This window comes from Sphaeroforma arctica (genome assembly GCF_001186125.1).
Source record: "Sphaeroforma arctica JP610 unplaced genomic scaffold supercont1.233, whole genome shotgun sequence".
NCBI classification, from domain to species: Eukaryota; class Ichthyosporea; order Ichthyophonida; genus Sphaeroforma; species Sphaeroforma arctica.
The window spans coordinates 32,575-49,270 of NW_014040325.1; the positions used below are offsets into that span (position 1 = coordinate 32,575).

Sequence of the window (16,696 nt, forward strand, 5' to 3'; positions counted from 1 at the left end):
TATATATATATATATATATAGTATACTATATATAGAACACACTACAACACACTATACACACGACACAACTAACTAATACCCTACCTACTACTATATATATATATGTGTGTGTGTGTGTGTGTGTGTGTGTGTGTGTGTGTGTGTGTGTGCATGTATAATAGCAAACATCTTCAGGTGCACGTATACATATTTACAGTACTCTATATATCCTGGACTACTCTGCAGCATTCATATACACCAATACACAATTTTCTATCTGTTAAAACCTTCATACAATATATCTTATGTACTGGGTGTTCACATGATGTGGTATAGTCATAAACGCTGTAAATATGAATGTGTATCCATATTCTCAATTCCACAAGACAAAGTGCAACATTTCAGAAGCAAGTGTTTGATATTTATATGACCAACATACGTGATAAAAACAAATTTATAATCACAATTGATGCATCATTTAACCTCGGTATGCTAATGCTGATATATACTAGACGAGAATATTGGCCACCGAACAAGGCGGTGGTGACATGTAGCAGCCCAGAGGTGTACACACATGTCTATATATCACTTAATCAATATGCCACAGTACTGTATATATATATATATACAGCTTCATCCATCCCACAGTTTTGGGACACGCGTATGTATCTGTGTATCGACAAGGGTATGAATGTGATATCGATCCCTCACTACCAAGCACATATCGAATATAAATATCATACCGATTGATGAATATCACTCTTCACCGCGCCAATCGGTCTACGCTTCAATGAAAGCTTCTTCCGGGACGTGGCTTCTCTTTGTTTATGGACACCAGAGAAACCATCAGTTGCGGCTGGTCTACCGGTCATGGTGATTGGTGTGTATAGTTTGTATTGGATTTAAGTACTATAATTTTCATACTGGGCTGTTTTGACTTGTGGTTCCCAGGAAGGGATTAATGTAAATCTCTTTCTATGAATAATTTGTTTTGAAATAGATCGGACTCATGCCTGAAATACTGCGCTGTACTCTGTAGAGAGAAGTGGTACTGTTAAATAGAGAGGAGGTGACATGAATCGTCGGATATAGATACATGCACCATCTTTATGTGATACTGTTTAAAAAGAATTGCGTACATATTGTAAGTGAGTTCCACAGGTCCACTACATAATCTAAATCATCATTTGCATTCTGATTGGAGAAAAGAGGCGCGCCCGCAATTCTATTTATAGACGAGAGTAGAGTTGTCAAAACCTCTAATTATTTATTTATTTATAGAAAATTGTGACCCTTTGTTTACGTACATAAATACAAATATTCCATTCCCCAATTATCGCAAATCGCACACTCCCATCATCATTAGTATATTGTCGATAGTAAATAGAAGCCAATCTCGATTGCAAATAGACACTGCAGTAAAGGTTTCTCGCAGTGGCGTGACAAATTCTATCAATCCATCAGGTATAGTCTGTCTTGGACTCTGCACGCGTGTATATGTGTGTACATGGTATGTATCTACGGATGTACATCGTATGGGTATGTGTGTGTGTATTGTATGCTATACACGAAATTGCCATCTATAACGTACAGTTTTTGTAGCAACGCAAGAGGGTGTAGGTGGGAAATCAGGGGTAGTTGCAAGTACATCAAGTACCTGACCCTCACAATATACTATTGTATAGATACCTTTGCTTGTTGCATGCTCACTTACATTTGAGCAATTGGACATAACTGGAGAGACATCTTTCTTTGACGGCCTCCTGCCTGTCAAGTGATTAGATATTTCATTTGGATTGTGTTAACATGTGGATGCGGTTTATTGTGTTATAATTTTTATCTGCGAGCGAATGTCTGGTCGGCGAGCTATTACAACTCAGCTATTGCTAACGTAGCTATTGAGACAGGATATTATTTTTGTGGTGAGATTCACGGCTTGTGCATACGTACTGTGTGAACAATTTTCTGTCACGTTCCCAAGGTTGTAGTGCTGCATTCTATATCTACCCGTACACATGTATGCAAAAGTGTCCGCTGTTCTACTGTGTTAGGTTTTGTTCGGATCAGTTTTATTATGAACTCTAGAAAAATTAAATTTCTATGTGTACGATTATAAGTTACTCGTGTGCAAGCATAATATATATATATATCTATGGGTGTAATTACATATAGGTGTTAATATATATTTATGTACATATACATATACATATATATATATCTATATATATATACGTACATACACACTTACTTACACAATATATATTATATATATATATATATATATATATTGTGTGTGTGCATATATACGCATATCTATATATATATTATATATATATATATATATATATATACGGATGTATATATACTACTATATTTATCTATGTATACACATACATATTGATATACAACCTCACCCGACGCATATATCTGCATAAATATTTTATATATGTATGTCTAGATATATGTGTGCAAACATATTATATATGTATATGTAACGTATTGTATATACTATTTAAAATTCCTTTTCTCAGAAATGGCCTTTAATCCGAAAATAGAGATTTTCGCTCACCTGCTCTGGACTACCCTTATGTTATACATGTACCAATATGTTTATGCGCTTATTTGATGCCTACAGCTAGCCATGTCCCTAGCAACAGCTACCCTACCCACACACACTCTACCTAAGGTATGTTTCCACCATACCTGTGAAGGTATATACGTAATTCTGCATCTGTGTACGTACTAGCGAATGTCGTTTCATATTTGTTGGAACTGTTCTCTCGTATCAGTATTGGTTAATGCACCGGTGAGTTTGAGCTAGAGGACGGTTATGCGTGATTGCCGTGGTAAACAGCTCCTGTATCTGTGTGGCTATGATGCTGTCACTTAGAGTCCGATTGTTGTGCTAATTCATATACACCGCGGATTTTGGTATATTGATCCCGACCGATCTTTTTTTTTAACATATTAAACGACGGATTTTCGCTATAGTTGCTCACACAAAGGTACGAAATCTGTCGCATAGCACAATACTTATGTGGAGACAATTTTTTTATGGTTTGAAGTCACTTTATCCTTGCACTATTGGTATGTAATTTGAAATGCAGGTTTGGTTTCACAATTGTGTACTTCAGTGGCTGTATACAATACCGGATTGCCACCCTCGCACACACTCTCACAAACCTTGTTCTAGTTTAGTTGCCTATGTTTTCTTTCAAAAACGAATTGCTATTTTAAGTAGACCAAATTACATTGCTTTCAAAGTAAAAATAAAACAGTTAGTTTTTAAAGTGAACAGAAGCCACCTATAAGCATGTATTCAGTCATCGCTGTTCTCCCCTTTTACCAGGCCATGAAGGATACCGTCATGGCAGATGCCACCAATGTGTCCGGCACGAAGGACAAGACTCTACGCACATACCTAAGTTCCAAAGTATGTGTACAAACCACCACGTGCCCTCAAGTTCTTCGATATTTGATTTGTCGGAAGTGAAAAGACGCGCACTCGCGATTACAATTTAGATTGGTCTAAGAAATATCTAGCTGCTGGTGTTAATATTGTGGCTGGTTATCCAAATGCACGAATGCACGCAGCTCCCTTGAGCTTGTTGATACCTCTTACTGAAGTATTATATCGTATATACGTCTTGAAGATGGAGTTTAGTTTGATTTTATGTATGGTCTATGATCTGATCAAGAGGCGGGCATATTCAGACTAGTCCAAGAAAAAGTACATATACATGCTAAACGAAGCTTGTCTACACTCAGAGATATGCGCACTTAATTAGTTTTTCACTCAACCAAGCACACACAAACCATTATATATATATATATATAATGTATTATATATACATATGTATGTATGTATGTATGTATATATATATACATATATATATATATATATATATATAGTCGTCAATTGTTGCATGTAGTCAAGTGTTGTGCAATAGTCTAAAACTAATCACTGTCAATGTGAGGATGTTTTTTATTGCCATCGGACAGTGATCTACAGTGTAAATAGCAAATTAGTAACAGAATGAAGAATCTAAAGCGACTCGCGATTTTAGGAAAATCTAATTGAATGGCCATTTAGCATCACAGGTATAGCAGTCATGCTACTTTCAGAGTGATGTAGTTCAATATTGGTACCCCGTTATTGACCCGTTGACAATTTGGCCTACAGATCGACGGCTTGCAAATAGTCGTCAATGATAAATCACAAAATCTGAGGCGTTTGGAGGCGAGGCGGAATGAGCTCAACGCCAAAGGTAGCGTTTAGTGCGTCTGTTCCATGCTGTGTATTGCCTTAAGATTTAAGTTCCATTCTATGTATTGTCTTTAGACTTAAGTTCCTTGCTGTTTGTTATCTTTAGATTTGAGGGTATCTCATGCCACACTTACTGGACTCCAGAGACTTTTTTCGTCGTTTTGGTACCACCTGCCGTGTGTTTCTATGTACAGTATACTGTCTCTGTTGTAAGCTATGTATCGCCTTTAGACTTGAAGGTATATCATACTACACCGGCTGTCACGACTCTCCACATTTTTGTGTGCATATATCGGAAAGACTATCGAGTGTGGTGGTGTGCTTCTCGGTAGAATGAACTTTATTGGGCTTGACCTACTTCTCCTATCAATTGTAGTATCTTGCTTTCTGCTCATGTGTTTCACTGTATAGTTTATTGCTACGTATAGTATACGCCGGTGACTGTATCGATTGCTTCGACATGCACCAAACCTGTGGCCCACTACAGTAGTATCCCACCATGTCATGTATTACTATGTGTAGTGTACCACCGCATGTCGTATCTACCAATCTCTGCATCGATTGCATGCAGTAGTATGTCACCATGTCACGCGTCATTCCATGTAGAGTACCACTACCTGTCGTATTTACCAATGTTTCATATCGATTACTTTGTAATATACTGCACTTGTCGCTCACTGTGGCTTCCTGCTCTATCCCAGTGCGCAACCTCCGCGAGGAGCTGCAGAAGCTACAGGACATGGGGTCGTACGTAGGAGAGGTCGTCAAAGTGCTCAGCAAGACTAAAGTGCTCGTCAAGGTATGGTCTGAGAACGCGCGAGGACGCATGTATAAAAGACTCGGCTGTTCTTGTGTGTGCACTGCGCGCAAGGAGGTATCAAATGCGTTCTCTCTGTCAAGGTCACTTTCACTGACGTGCGGAAGTGGGCATTGTGTTCATTGTGTGTGGGAGTGGATATATACCATCGACTATGTCGCAAGACGTGTATGCCCTGTAATCGTGAGACGGCTGGTACGTTTGGCTAGCGCTTGGCCGCACATACAGTCAGTCACGCGATGGCACACAACGTGTCACACAGTTGTGCGTGTAAGCTCTCCTTATATCTCTGCATACAGCTGTCCGTATACAACTATTTGCGGATATTAAGTAGGGCAGTGGGTAGATATCTTCGATGTTCTCTGGATGTATACTTAGCTATGTAACCGTAGATACATTCGGCAGCAACAAATACTATAGATGTGGTGCCGCACATGTTGTTTTTTTAGTAATCCACTTCTGCCGGCACTTCAATGGGCATTCACTTCCATAAAGTAATCTGTGCTGATTACTTCCTCGCAATGTCAAGTGCACACATAGCGTGGTACGTACAGTCCTAAGCCACATGTCGTAGTTCGGACTTCGACTCGGCGGCTTACACCATCGCGCAAATCATAGCTCACCCACGCTTGAGCCGAGATCCCCCGGGCGCCTCTCACCTGTGCTTGGTGTAGCTGTAGCGGTAGCGTCTCACAAACCGGTTCCATTCCCATACTCGGTATAGATGTGCATTCATCTTACACATGTTTGGTCATTGCTTGTGTGTGGCGTAGGTACATCCCGAGGGCAAATACGTGGCTGATCTGGATAAGGACATTGACATCACAGAGCTCAAGCCAACGTTGCGGGTGGCCCTGAGATACGAATCCTACACGTTGCACAAGATCTTACCCAGCAAGAGTATGTTTGTTCAGTGGTAGAGATAATCGCGAGGATTATTGTGTACATGGTGGTTTTGATCAGCAATTGAGTGCCGTTGGAAGTCTGAGCCAGCAACTGAGTGTGTGTACTGCTCTACCAGAATCAGGCTTTTGGGGTCGTATCTGACAGCCGGCAGAATTGTTCTCACGACAGTTAAGCTTTAATAGTCGGGGGTACGCAAGATTTGCTGTGTGTACTTTCACAGTTTCTACGCACAGAACCGCAGGAAATCAAACGCTCTCGTGTGCACACGCATATACATTCCTTTCTGTACTTGACCTCACACCGTTGATGTGCACACAACTGTATACTGAACCCACGAGTCATTGTTTTGACAAGTCCTATGATGGTGGTCCAGATGCGAAATGGTTGGATCTATATATAGATCAATGTTTCTCTCGCCTTTACGCATACATATTAAATCCTAAACCCTAAAACCCCTTAAACCCTATACAATACACAAACTCACACTGCTACCATAATACGCACTACTCTACCCTGCCTCCCGCAGTCGATCCACTGGTCAGTCTGATGATGGTGGAGAAGGTGCCCGACTCCACATACGAAATGGTGGGTGGTCTGGATAAGCAGATCAAGGAGATCAAAGAAGTCATTGAACTGCCCGTCAAGCATCCCGAGCTCTTCGAAGCGCTGGGTATTGCGCAGCCAAAGGGTGTGCTCCTCTATGGACCTCCTGGAACCGGAAAGACCCTGCTGGCCAGGTACCTACTGCGTTGTGTACTGTGTTTTTTGTTGTGTTGTGTATTGGGTTTGTGTATTGTGTTAAATTGGGTATGCGCATTGTGTTATATTGAGTTGTGTATTGTGTTATATTGTGTTTGTGTATTGTGTTGTATGACAATATATTGTGTTGTGTATTGTTTTATATTGTGTTGTGTATTTTGTTTTATTGCGTTGTGCATTGAGTTATATTTAGTGTATTGTGTTGTGTATTTTGTTATATTGTGTTGTCTACTGTGTTTTATTGTGTTGTATAACAATATATTGTGTTATGTATTGTTTAATTTTCTGACGTGCACTGTGTTATATTGTGTTGTGCATTGTGTTACATTTTGTTTATTGTGTTATGCATTGTATTTTATTTGTTCATTGTTATATTGTGTTGTGTATTAAGCTTTATCGGGATGCGGTTTGTGATGTGAATTGACATGTGTCGGGATATGTTTTGTGTTTTCCATTGCCTGCTGGTACTTTGTGTGTGTGATGTGTTAGTTGTTGTGTGTTTCCATGGAATCGTTGTTCTGCTTGCGGGTTTTTGGCGATCTGTTATATGACGTTTTTTTTGTTGGGATTCGTCTGGTTGTGTTGCTCTTGCTGTTTTTACGTAGTATGTTGTGGCGCTGCGAGGTGAGCTTGGTTTGGTGTGATTCGAATCAGTTGGATGTCGGTTGCGGCCATATGTATTCTGCTTAGTGTGTGTGTCTTGGTGTGTCGTTATCTCAAGGCTGTGATGTTTCGTTTAGCGAGTTTATGCCAAACGTGAAAGAGCTCGAGTCTTCACCCATGTTAAGTGAGCAGCACTTCAGGAGCTACTGGGTAGCGGATGTATCTACTCTATTCTCACACAAAACACATTTGAAGCGTTCTGTACCCAATTCGCTTTCTCGACAACGGAAACGTTTTCTCCTCATGTATATATACCATAGCGCCGTTGCACACCACACCGAGTGCAGCACTATCCATGCATCTGTCCAGGCAGAACACACACATCAGTATTCCATTTTACGTCTCTAAGCAGTGAATCTACTCTCTTCTCTGCAAGGATATCGCCCGTAGAACGGTTGCACATCACACCGAGTGTACCTTTCTCTATGCGTCCGGTTCAGACAGAACACACACATCTGTAACCCATTCATGTCTGTACACCATGTATTCATTCTCTTCTCTATTTGTATATCTATCATATAGCGGTTGCACATCACACCGAGTGAACCTGTATTTGCGTATCTGCTTCAAATACCACACACCCCTTTTTATCATGTCCACTTCTTTGGCCTCAAGTTCACATTCTTCTACGGCATCTTTCTATCTAAAGCGGTTGCATATCACACCGAGTACCCCCTATATCCGCGAGCCTGTTGCAAACTGAAAACACACTTTTAATCCCATGCACGTCTATAATCGCGTATTGAATCTCTACATGTATATTTTTCCCCATAGAGCGGTTGCACATCACACCGAGTGCACCTTTATCCGCGTGTCCGGGTCAGAGCTGGTGCAGAAGTACATTGGTGAGGGCTCGCGCATGGTGCGAGAACTCTTCGTTATGGCCAGAGAACACGCCCCCTCGATTATCTTTATGGACGAGATCGACAGTATTGGAAGCAGTCGAGGCGACAGTGGTGGTGGTGGTGGTGACAGTGAGGTACAGCGAACCATGTTGGTATGTATACGCCTGCGAGGTGCTCTGAAAATCTTATTGCGCTTGTCTGTCTGCGTGTGTGTGCGCGTGTGTGTGTGTGTGCTTGTTTATTCATTTCTGTGAGGTTTGGTTCGAGAGCATATGGCTTCAATTGCCTGTATGCATGAGATTGACAGTATTGGAAGCAGCCTTGGCGACAGTGGTGGCGGTGATCACTATTAGGTGTAGCGAACTACGTCGAGTTGCTCACGCATGTGAGACGCTTGATATTTAAGAGCGTGCTGTGTGCGTGTGTCTGTCCCTGCTTGTCAGTTTCCGCGTGGTTATTGCTGGTTTGGTTTGTGTTTTAGCATGCATGTAGTCTCTTGTATATTGCGTGTGTGTCTGCTTGCTTGTGCGGGCTTGTATGTCTATATCTCCATGTGTACTTCTATATGCATCCGCTCGTACCAGCCTGAGCTCGTGCATGTGCGTGCATCATTCTCACTTGTCTGAGTACACGCATGTCCCTCGGCCTCACCGTACAACTCCCCTCAATACACTTAACACAGGAACTTCTGAATCAATTGGACGGTTTCGAAGCAACTCAGAGCATCAAGGTCATCATGGCCACCAACCGTATCGATATCCTAGATTCGGCTCTATTGCGACCTGGACGTATTGACCGCAAAATCGAATTCCCAGCACCAAACGATGCGGTGCGTTATAAGGGTGTTTCACCTTGTGCCTATAAGGCAGCGTTGCACATGACGTAGCTTTTGGGCCCATTCCTGATGTTTGTACCTTGAGTGCTGTGCGTGTTATGGGCTAGTTGCTGAGTGCTGGTGCCATAGCCGTGTCTATAAGCACACATTTGTGCCCGTGTGCGCAAGTGTGATGCATGTTAGTACACGTTTGTGCCCGTGAATGTGTATTTATATGCCCAAAGCACACATTTATGTCCGTGTCTGTGTATTTATGTGAATGTGGGCCTATACAAGCCGTTTACGTCAATGTACTTAGTCTTCAGAGTCTCGGTTCTTTTTAACAGCGGAATGCGGACAGGGCATACATGTACAATCAATCTATACATATGCTATCCTTGGGTGGTTTCGTTGGAGTACACGTTCAGCCGGGTGGTAGTTTTGAGCACAATCCTTTATTTTCGTCATATATATGTATACCCGCTGAACTCGTTTCTCGTTCGTGTCGCAAGAAATCCTTTTCTCATCAATACAGAGACACTACCGAAGGCGTCAGAATTTCTGCTTGAAACCAGTCGTTCACTGCATGAAATGGTTTCAACAGTTTCCACCAAAGGTCACATCAGGCCATGTTGATACTATTGTCGCATCCGCTCAATTGATGTATTTATGTATATACACAAATGTATTTTAACTTTACGAGTGCAGGCGCGTTTAGATATTCTGCGAATCCACTCGAGAAAGATGAACTTGACGAGAAACATTGACTTAGCAAAGATCGCAGACACCATGCCCGGAGCAAGCGGTGCTGAAGTGAAGGTGTGTATCTGTGAACGTGGTTGTGTCCGTATATGTGCCTGCTTTTGTATGTACTGCGCGATCGCATCTGTATAGCGTCCACGTAAGGGTCGACGTGCACTCGGTACTTAATGAATTCACTCGGCTGTAGTCTTTCAGTGTATATAGCTCGGTACTTGAGGTGTGATTGGCTTGGATTGGCCAGAACTCACTGCGCAATCAAATGGGTACCGGAAACCTCACACCCAAAGAATTTATCACCAGACGCCTCACACCCAATAAATGAATAAATACTACGAAGGGAGTGTGTATTGAAGCGGGTATGAATGAATTTATCACCAGACACCTCACACCCAATACTTGAATTAAATACTACATAGGGGGTGTGTACTGAAGCGGGTATGTACGCACTGCGAGAACGCCGCGTGCACGTGAATCAGGAAGATTTCGAGATGGCCGTCAGCAAGATCATGCAGAAGGACTCGGAGAAGAACATGTCGATGCGAAAATTCTGGAAGTAGATAGGTTTCATTAATTAAACCTTTATTTATTACTGAAAGCGTAAGCTTTTCTTAAGTCCCTTTCGACTTTATCACCGATTTTTTGTCCGTTACGCAAAATCTGTCCGTGACGCTTTTTGCCTATTTGTAGACCCTCTTGGAATTCTTCAATTTCAGAAATAATATGTTCACAAGTTATATGTACATATGTATATAAAACGAATAACTACCCTCCATGATTAAACGCTTTCAGTCCCCGCGGCGTCCCAGCCGTATTTTATACATTTTGGCGGGTGCACCTGACTTGAATGAATAATAGCAAGGAAGCGGACAATTGAAGTGGAAATGGGTCTCTCGTTATTATTACACATAATCTTCATAGCACTTTCTATCTGTCCGGCACACCTGGTAGTCCTAGGATACGATACACAGAGCTGGCGCTGGACTACATCACATATGTACATCCAAACATCTGGCCAGACATTATAAAAGCCAGTATGTGATAGTCTGCTCTGCATCGTCTCATCTAAATCTGAAAATGCAATCAGACCCGAAATTATAGGGGTTGCTATGCTTTCTGGACATAACGGTTTGCTTTGCTTTGATTCTAAGTAGGAACGGCATACTATGCCCCATACAATAATCCCGAACGTCCAACGCTATCTTACTCATTGTAGCCCAAGAGAAGACTAAGACTAGTGCTGTATACTTGGTGTACACATGCAGCTGCTGTGGTGCATCCCGTGAAGTTCTCCTCGACCCTTAAGCATACGTCTGGGTATCGTCCGCTGTATTGTGGCGCAAAGTGCGGGGCTGTGAACCGCAGAGTAGCGCCATCAACAAGTAATGGCCCAAGCGCAGTGAGGATGCCTTTTGGTTGTACACCACGGTAGAGCAGTTAGGATGTCCTTATATTGAGATTGAAATAACGCAGAAAGGAAAGACGGTCGACTATCCAGAGTATGTATATTCTATAATATCTTCACGGTAGAAATTCATGGGCGGACAAATGAGTTTTTAGCAAATCGAATGATCAAGATTAGGAAATGTACTTACAGTCCCTATGTGCCTTAAGGTCTTGTTCAGAGATAATTCTCCTAGAATACTTATCTTATTTTATAGTAGGCTAGTTTAGTCTACAAAGACACGTGCGCGCATATCGTTTAGGTGCGCAAAACATAACCGAAGAAAGAGTACAAAGCAGTGGGCAATCTTGCTCGGCATATAGGCGATACAGTTATTGCTGCAAGCAAAGTTTGAGATGAAATGTACCAATTTATCATTGCATGCGCACAGCATTCGGTCCAAACGCATATCAGAGGGTAACGCATGTTTAGAGGGCGAGAAAACAAAGATGATCGATGTTGTGAACGCATCAAAGGTGTACCAATGGAAATGTAGTGTATAGGAAGGGAAATCAGTGAATGTAACCCAGTGTCGATTATGTGTCTTTCACCTTTTTTACATATTACATATATCCTGTGCAATTCTAGAAACCAACCGCTACCACGCTCAATCCCCGGGGCGTACGCCCGTCGCCTTCGAGCGGTTGATGTACGAACCCCTTTGTTTGTGTGAACATATCTTGCTGCGATATACCATCACCCACCTGAACAATGTGCTCCTCTGAATGTGATGTCCTGACATCGACCAGAGGTGTGTCTATGCGACTCTGTGACAGTGTTTTGGATACATGCGGTCTGGTTGCTTGTAGTGATTCTACATCCGTACTACTGCCTACCCCGTGTTCTGCAGTACCGCTGTGTGCCTGAGTATGTGCACCATTATAAAGCACCTGACCTGATTGCGGTGGGCGTGCGTGGACCTCGGTGTGTATTTGCGCCCGCATTTGCGGTTGCGAGTGCGACATGCGCGCGTGGGTAGTTAGTTTAAGGTACAATCCGTCTGGGAGCTCTCTCGCCAGGAGTGTAGCGGTCGTGATGATGGCATGAGAATCGAGAGGTGGTAACTTCCGGAGCAAATTGGCTGGGCTGTAATGTAAATGAAATTTGTTTGTATAGATACTCATTCAAAGCATAAGTGAGTATAGTTGCGTGCGCAACACAGAAATACATGTGGTGACGCACACACAGATATACACATAGACATACACACAGATATATATATAATGAATTCTTGTGCTTATGAGTACAACGTACGGAGGTCGACCTTGTAAGTGAAACCCCCCCTCGTGGAGCTAAAATGTATGTAGACTATGCTGGTGTGAACTGTGCAATACACAATAAGTAATTCCAGAATCATTCGTTATGTTAATCGACATAGCCACTTGTGCGATGAAAGGTTGTGCACATGTGTATGGTACGGCCGTATAGTCTTAAGCTAGTGGTCTTTGTCAGTCTGATGCGTTGGCTATATAAACGCGAGGTGGACACCAACAGTATTCACGCGCAGAATTGGGTAAATGTATTATTCATGTGCATGTGAAAACCAGAATTCCGTACCTTTTTTCTGCCAGGATCGCATCTCTTAAGCCAATCACTTGTGCGAGTACACATATGACGTTGAGGTGCGCTCCAAACGCGAACATAAAGTCCCATAATCTGAGGACCTCCGACAGTGGCGGGGAACCAGCCAGTAACGACATGATCGCTGCAGGTATGAACCAATTTTTGCCATGAGCACAAAAGAATGAATCATTGTATCTAGCTCACAATATTATTTGCAACCCAAACTAGCGCATAGCGACACAATAGTTGTACCGAGACACAATAGTTGTACCGAGCTGCTCATAGTTTCCCTAACAACGGTGTGGCATTTATGTCACGTGTGCTGTTGACCGTCATCGCAACCTAAAGTTGCTATCATTGCTGGCCTCCGATCTCAGAAGAGTTTTTTCAACTTCCATGGCCCCGTGTAGTGCACAAGGGCGTCCTGTAGCTACAGCAGTGGACAACCACCAGAGTCGCACATTGCACAGCAAGAGAAGGGTGCCTACGCCAGCTATACGGTCCATGAGTGTGCGACATAAATCGGGAAGGAGAAAGAACTTGCCTCGCGACCGCCAGTGAGAAATCCATGCGCCACAGAGGGGACTACGAATACACACTGTACAATCCACTGATCAGTGAACGCGGACATATCCCAGTCTGCATGAAAGCGGACTACTACTGCGCTACTGCGAATGGGCTGGATTCAATACACTGTTTACTACGCCCTTACACTGAACCTGACGCGCACTTACGGGAGAAGGCATATGACTCGACGGGAATGGTTCTCAGCTTTGCGTACAGATCAGCATCGCAGTGTTTGAGGCACTCTGTGAATAGCTGCAGCCAGGGAATGCGCAGTAGTGCATTCAGCACGTACAGTGAAGAATTTTAGCAGGTCCATATAAATGTGATACGCAGGCGTGTTGCGTATACCTATGGGGACGATGTGCGTAAGTGAGGGCACGATGGGCTCACTCCGAGGATACTAAACTAGGAAGCATACATGGAACACGCCGATTTGCTTCACAGAACGATCTGGATGTATGAAGTAGCGGATTCACACACAGGCAATCAACCCCCCAGAGTTGAGTGTTGTATATGATGAACGCGCATGACTAACAGTTCAGTTACACCTAAGCATATCTCACGCAGACAGTGTATAAGCTTGACACCAGACTTTAAAGTGATGTAGTATCGACAATCAGGACTCTATGCAAGGCGATAGCATTGTTTTTAACATGAATATAGCCTAAAATCTTTAGGCAAATATTCTGTTCTGAAGGTATTTGCTGATGTCTATTTATACATGTCTTATCGAGCCTAATAGTACAGACATACAAATATACAATGATCGATAGAGGAAGCATCAACTCACTGCTCACACACCCGTACCGAGTTTATATCAACCATGGGCAGAGTAAACCCTCTTCCACAGTACTATTGCGCATGTTATAGGCCATGGTGTTGATAACTGGAAAAAGCAATATTGAGTCGGATCTACCGCACACCAAACGAAAACAATCCACAGAGCTATCAAAGTGTGCTCACCTGAAGAGCTGTGTGTACTCCTGTGCAATTGGTATCTACGTAGCTGGGTATATGTCTGTGTAAAAGCCGGTGGAAGCAATAGAAGGCATCCAGCTCAGGCATGACATAGAGGAAAGGGGCCAACAATACGTTCATGCCCTGGACGTACGATATCCTTGTATGGGTCTTATCTGGAGAAACAAGTTTTTATGATGTGGTCTTAGTTTAAAGTTGTATTATGTATTGAGCTACGGATTCAGATAGGCATAAGACCAGTCTGATACTGGAGCACCTTTGCAGACATGTTTTTTCTCTCGTACAACTGAGCGTGGACAATTTGCGAGGAATGCTTTATGTGAACTACTACAGAAAGGGACGAGTATACAGCCGATATACACCACTTACGCAAAATCATCACCGTGCAACCAAAAAACAGCTAAAGTGACAAAGCGCGCTTTAGTCACAACCAACCAGAACTAAACTCCGCCGTGTGCACTCACCTTCCACCATCTTATGCGCAAGGGCATTTAAACCTCTTGTAATTTGGTTTTCGTCCACGCGCTGTCTAAATTCGGTGTCGTTTTTAAAAGTGCGGAACACGTCGTTCTTTATCTTATCTGTACCAAAGAAATAGGTTTGCGGAAAAGATGTCGTCAGCTAAGTGCTCACCATGCGAACACTAAACATACAGTAAGTACTGGAAAACGCAACATTTCGACAGCGGCCTCATTCAAAGAAGTGTCAGCAGTGAGCACGGTGCACCCATCGAATGCGACTTAAAACGTTCACTGAGTCACGAAGTAGTGGTAAATACTAGTATCTGATTCCCGGCTGTAAGTGACATCGATCGAATACGTTGTGAGGTAAAGTACAGCACCGACGCATTCACATACCATGGACTTGGGAACGTCCCTTGGACACCAACGAGGCATATTCGTCGCCTGTCGTCGTGCATTAAAGATATCGTTAGTAAAGTGGCCCTGGCTGCAAAATAAGTGATGACAGATGTAGATCACATGGTATTCATCTAAGCTCGCACGGTGTGGTGTGGCAGGAGATAGCTTGTTCTATTTCAGCCACGAGGCAGACTACACACCGCAACAAGACTATCTTGGATCAATATGACAGGACAGTACGCTCGAGCATGGCGAAGTGTTATCTGTAAACTGGCATTTCAGTGCGCCTGACATAGTATGCCGATAAGATAAACGCGTGTATGCGACGAATACTAGTTGGTGGGCCATTGACCATGCTACTTTGAACTTAGAACGATAGGTTACTGCACCAGAAATCACGGTGTAGTGCGCACAGCTACTTTCAACTGTATTGATATGCATACTATATGATAGGCTACCGCACCAGATGTGGCACCATAGTCAATTACAAAGAACGTAAAGTTTGACCGCTATGAGTAATTGGTATAGTCTGAACAGAACGTTACCGCAGGGAGAACTGATTATACCACACCCAACTGGTACAAAACAACTGGACAGGATGTCCGAATCAACTGGGTATGCAAATCGATACATTTTTTTAAGAACAAGAAGGCAGAAGTACTCATATGAAGTATGGATTTGCAGACAACCAACTCGATTTACCGAAGATGGCAAATAAGTGCACTCGATACGATGTCCCAATACATCGGACCTGTCTTTCAATTCAACCAGTTGAGATTGTAACGAACCTGACACGGTACGATGGCATACTGGACCCCATATCTGGTATCAGAAAATTACATATTGAGACACAGGATAAAATATAGCGATACACCAGACCGATAGCTCAGATCGCTGCTTTTATGAGTTCAGGCTGGAAAGAAAACTAGTGCAAACTAATATATATCAATAAGAGAGAGCAGTGTACCTGAGATGGTCTCCACTTGGAGCAGTATTTTCCATAGCTGTCCGCGGAGAGTACAGTATTGTCCACCATTACTGTGGTCCTATGTGGAACATCGATAGCGATATGAGTCAGGGACGGGATATTGGTTAGTAGTGGTGGAAACTAAGCGATAACTGTACATCCTATACAAGAGACTTGACATGATGTGTTAATAGTGCGACAATTGTGAGGATTGAGATTATGTGCAGGTGAGTGGATGGAAGCGTGGGCGAGATGAGCTATACATATAGTTGATTCTACAACAGGCATCATATGCCGATCGTCTCACCATTGCACAATGGTATGATAATGCCCGTTCAAAGGGACGAGAGAATGATTGGTGGAGAGGATCCTCTATCAGGTGATAAATTACCTATTACGAGTAGCACTCCCTACCCCAACGTGAAATCTCACCTTTTGGTTTAGTATTATATTTGACACTTATTTCGTCCGTTGTGCCGTGGAGAATGTGCGTAAGCATATATATATA

General features: G+C 42.8%; 3 protein-coding genes across 5 annotated transcripts in view; 1 reads left to right on the forward strand and 2 right to left on the reverse strand.

Moving 5' to 3' along the window:
* The window catches only part of SARC_04251, a gene marked incomplete at its 5' end in the record, with an annotated part of 14,895 nt that extends 14,044 nt beyond the window's left edge, over window positions 1-851 (reverse strand). For both annotated transcript variants that reach the window (XM_014301920.1, XM_014301921.1), the window contains one exon: window positions 723-851. In XM_014301920.1, the coding sequence (XP_014157395.1) occupies window positions 723-851 (129 nt within the window). The remainder of the gene's footprint in view (window positions 1-722) is intronic.
* A 474-nt stretch (window positions 852-1,325) lies between these two features.
* Window positions 1,326-10,402, forward strand: SARC_04252. Of its 2 annotated transcripts, XM_014301923.1 has the most exons (11): window positions 1,326-1,443; window positions 2,615-2,665; window positions 3,329-3,412; window positions 4,163-4,247; window positions 4,948-5,045; window positions 5,837-5,963; window positions 6,496-6,706; window positions 8,166-8,388; window positions 8,919-9,065; window positions 9,759-9,869; window positions 10,229-10,402. In XM_014301923.1, exons 2-11 carry the CDS (start codon window positions 2,621-2,623, stop codon window positions 10,367-10,369), a joined length of 1,272 nt encoding a protein of 423 aa, XP_014157398.1. In that variant the 5' UTR covers window positions 1,326-1,443; window positions 2,615-2,620; the 3' UTR covers window positions 10,370-10,402. The 2 variants fall into 2 exon arrangements, with proteins under 2 accessions (XP_014157398.1, XP_014157397.1); XM_014301922.1 differs by lacking the exon at window positions 2,615-2,665.
* Window positions 10,403-11,837: 1,435 nt separating this feature from the next.
* Window positions 11,838-16,696, reverse strand: part of SARC_04253 (hypothetical protein) — a gene marked incomplete at its 3' end in the record, with an annotated part of 5,959 nt that continues 1,100 nt past the window's right edge. Inside the window, exons 2-8 of the mRNA XM_014301924.1 lie at window positions 16,189-16,267; window positions 15,219-15,266; window positions 14,826-14,942; window positions 14,347-14,516; window positions 13,551-13,635; window positions 12,811-12,958; window positions 11,838-12,339 (exon numbers count right to left, since the gene is read on the reverse strand). Coding sequence (XP_014157399.1) covers window positions 11,838-12,339; window positions 12,811-12,958; window positions 13,551-13,635; window positions 14,347-14,516; window positions 14,826-14,942; window positions 15,219-15,266; window positions 16,189-16,267 — 1,149 coding nt within the window. The remainder of the gene's footprint in view (window positions 12,340-12,810; window positions 12,959-13,550; window positions 13,636-14,346; window positions 14,517-14,825; window positions 14,943-15,218; window positions 15,267-16,188; window positions 16,268-16,696) is intronic.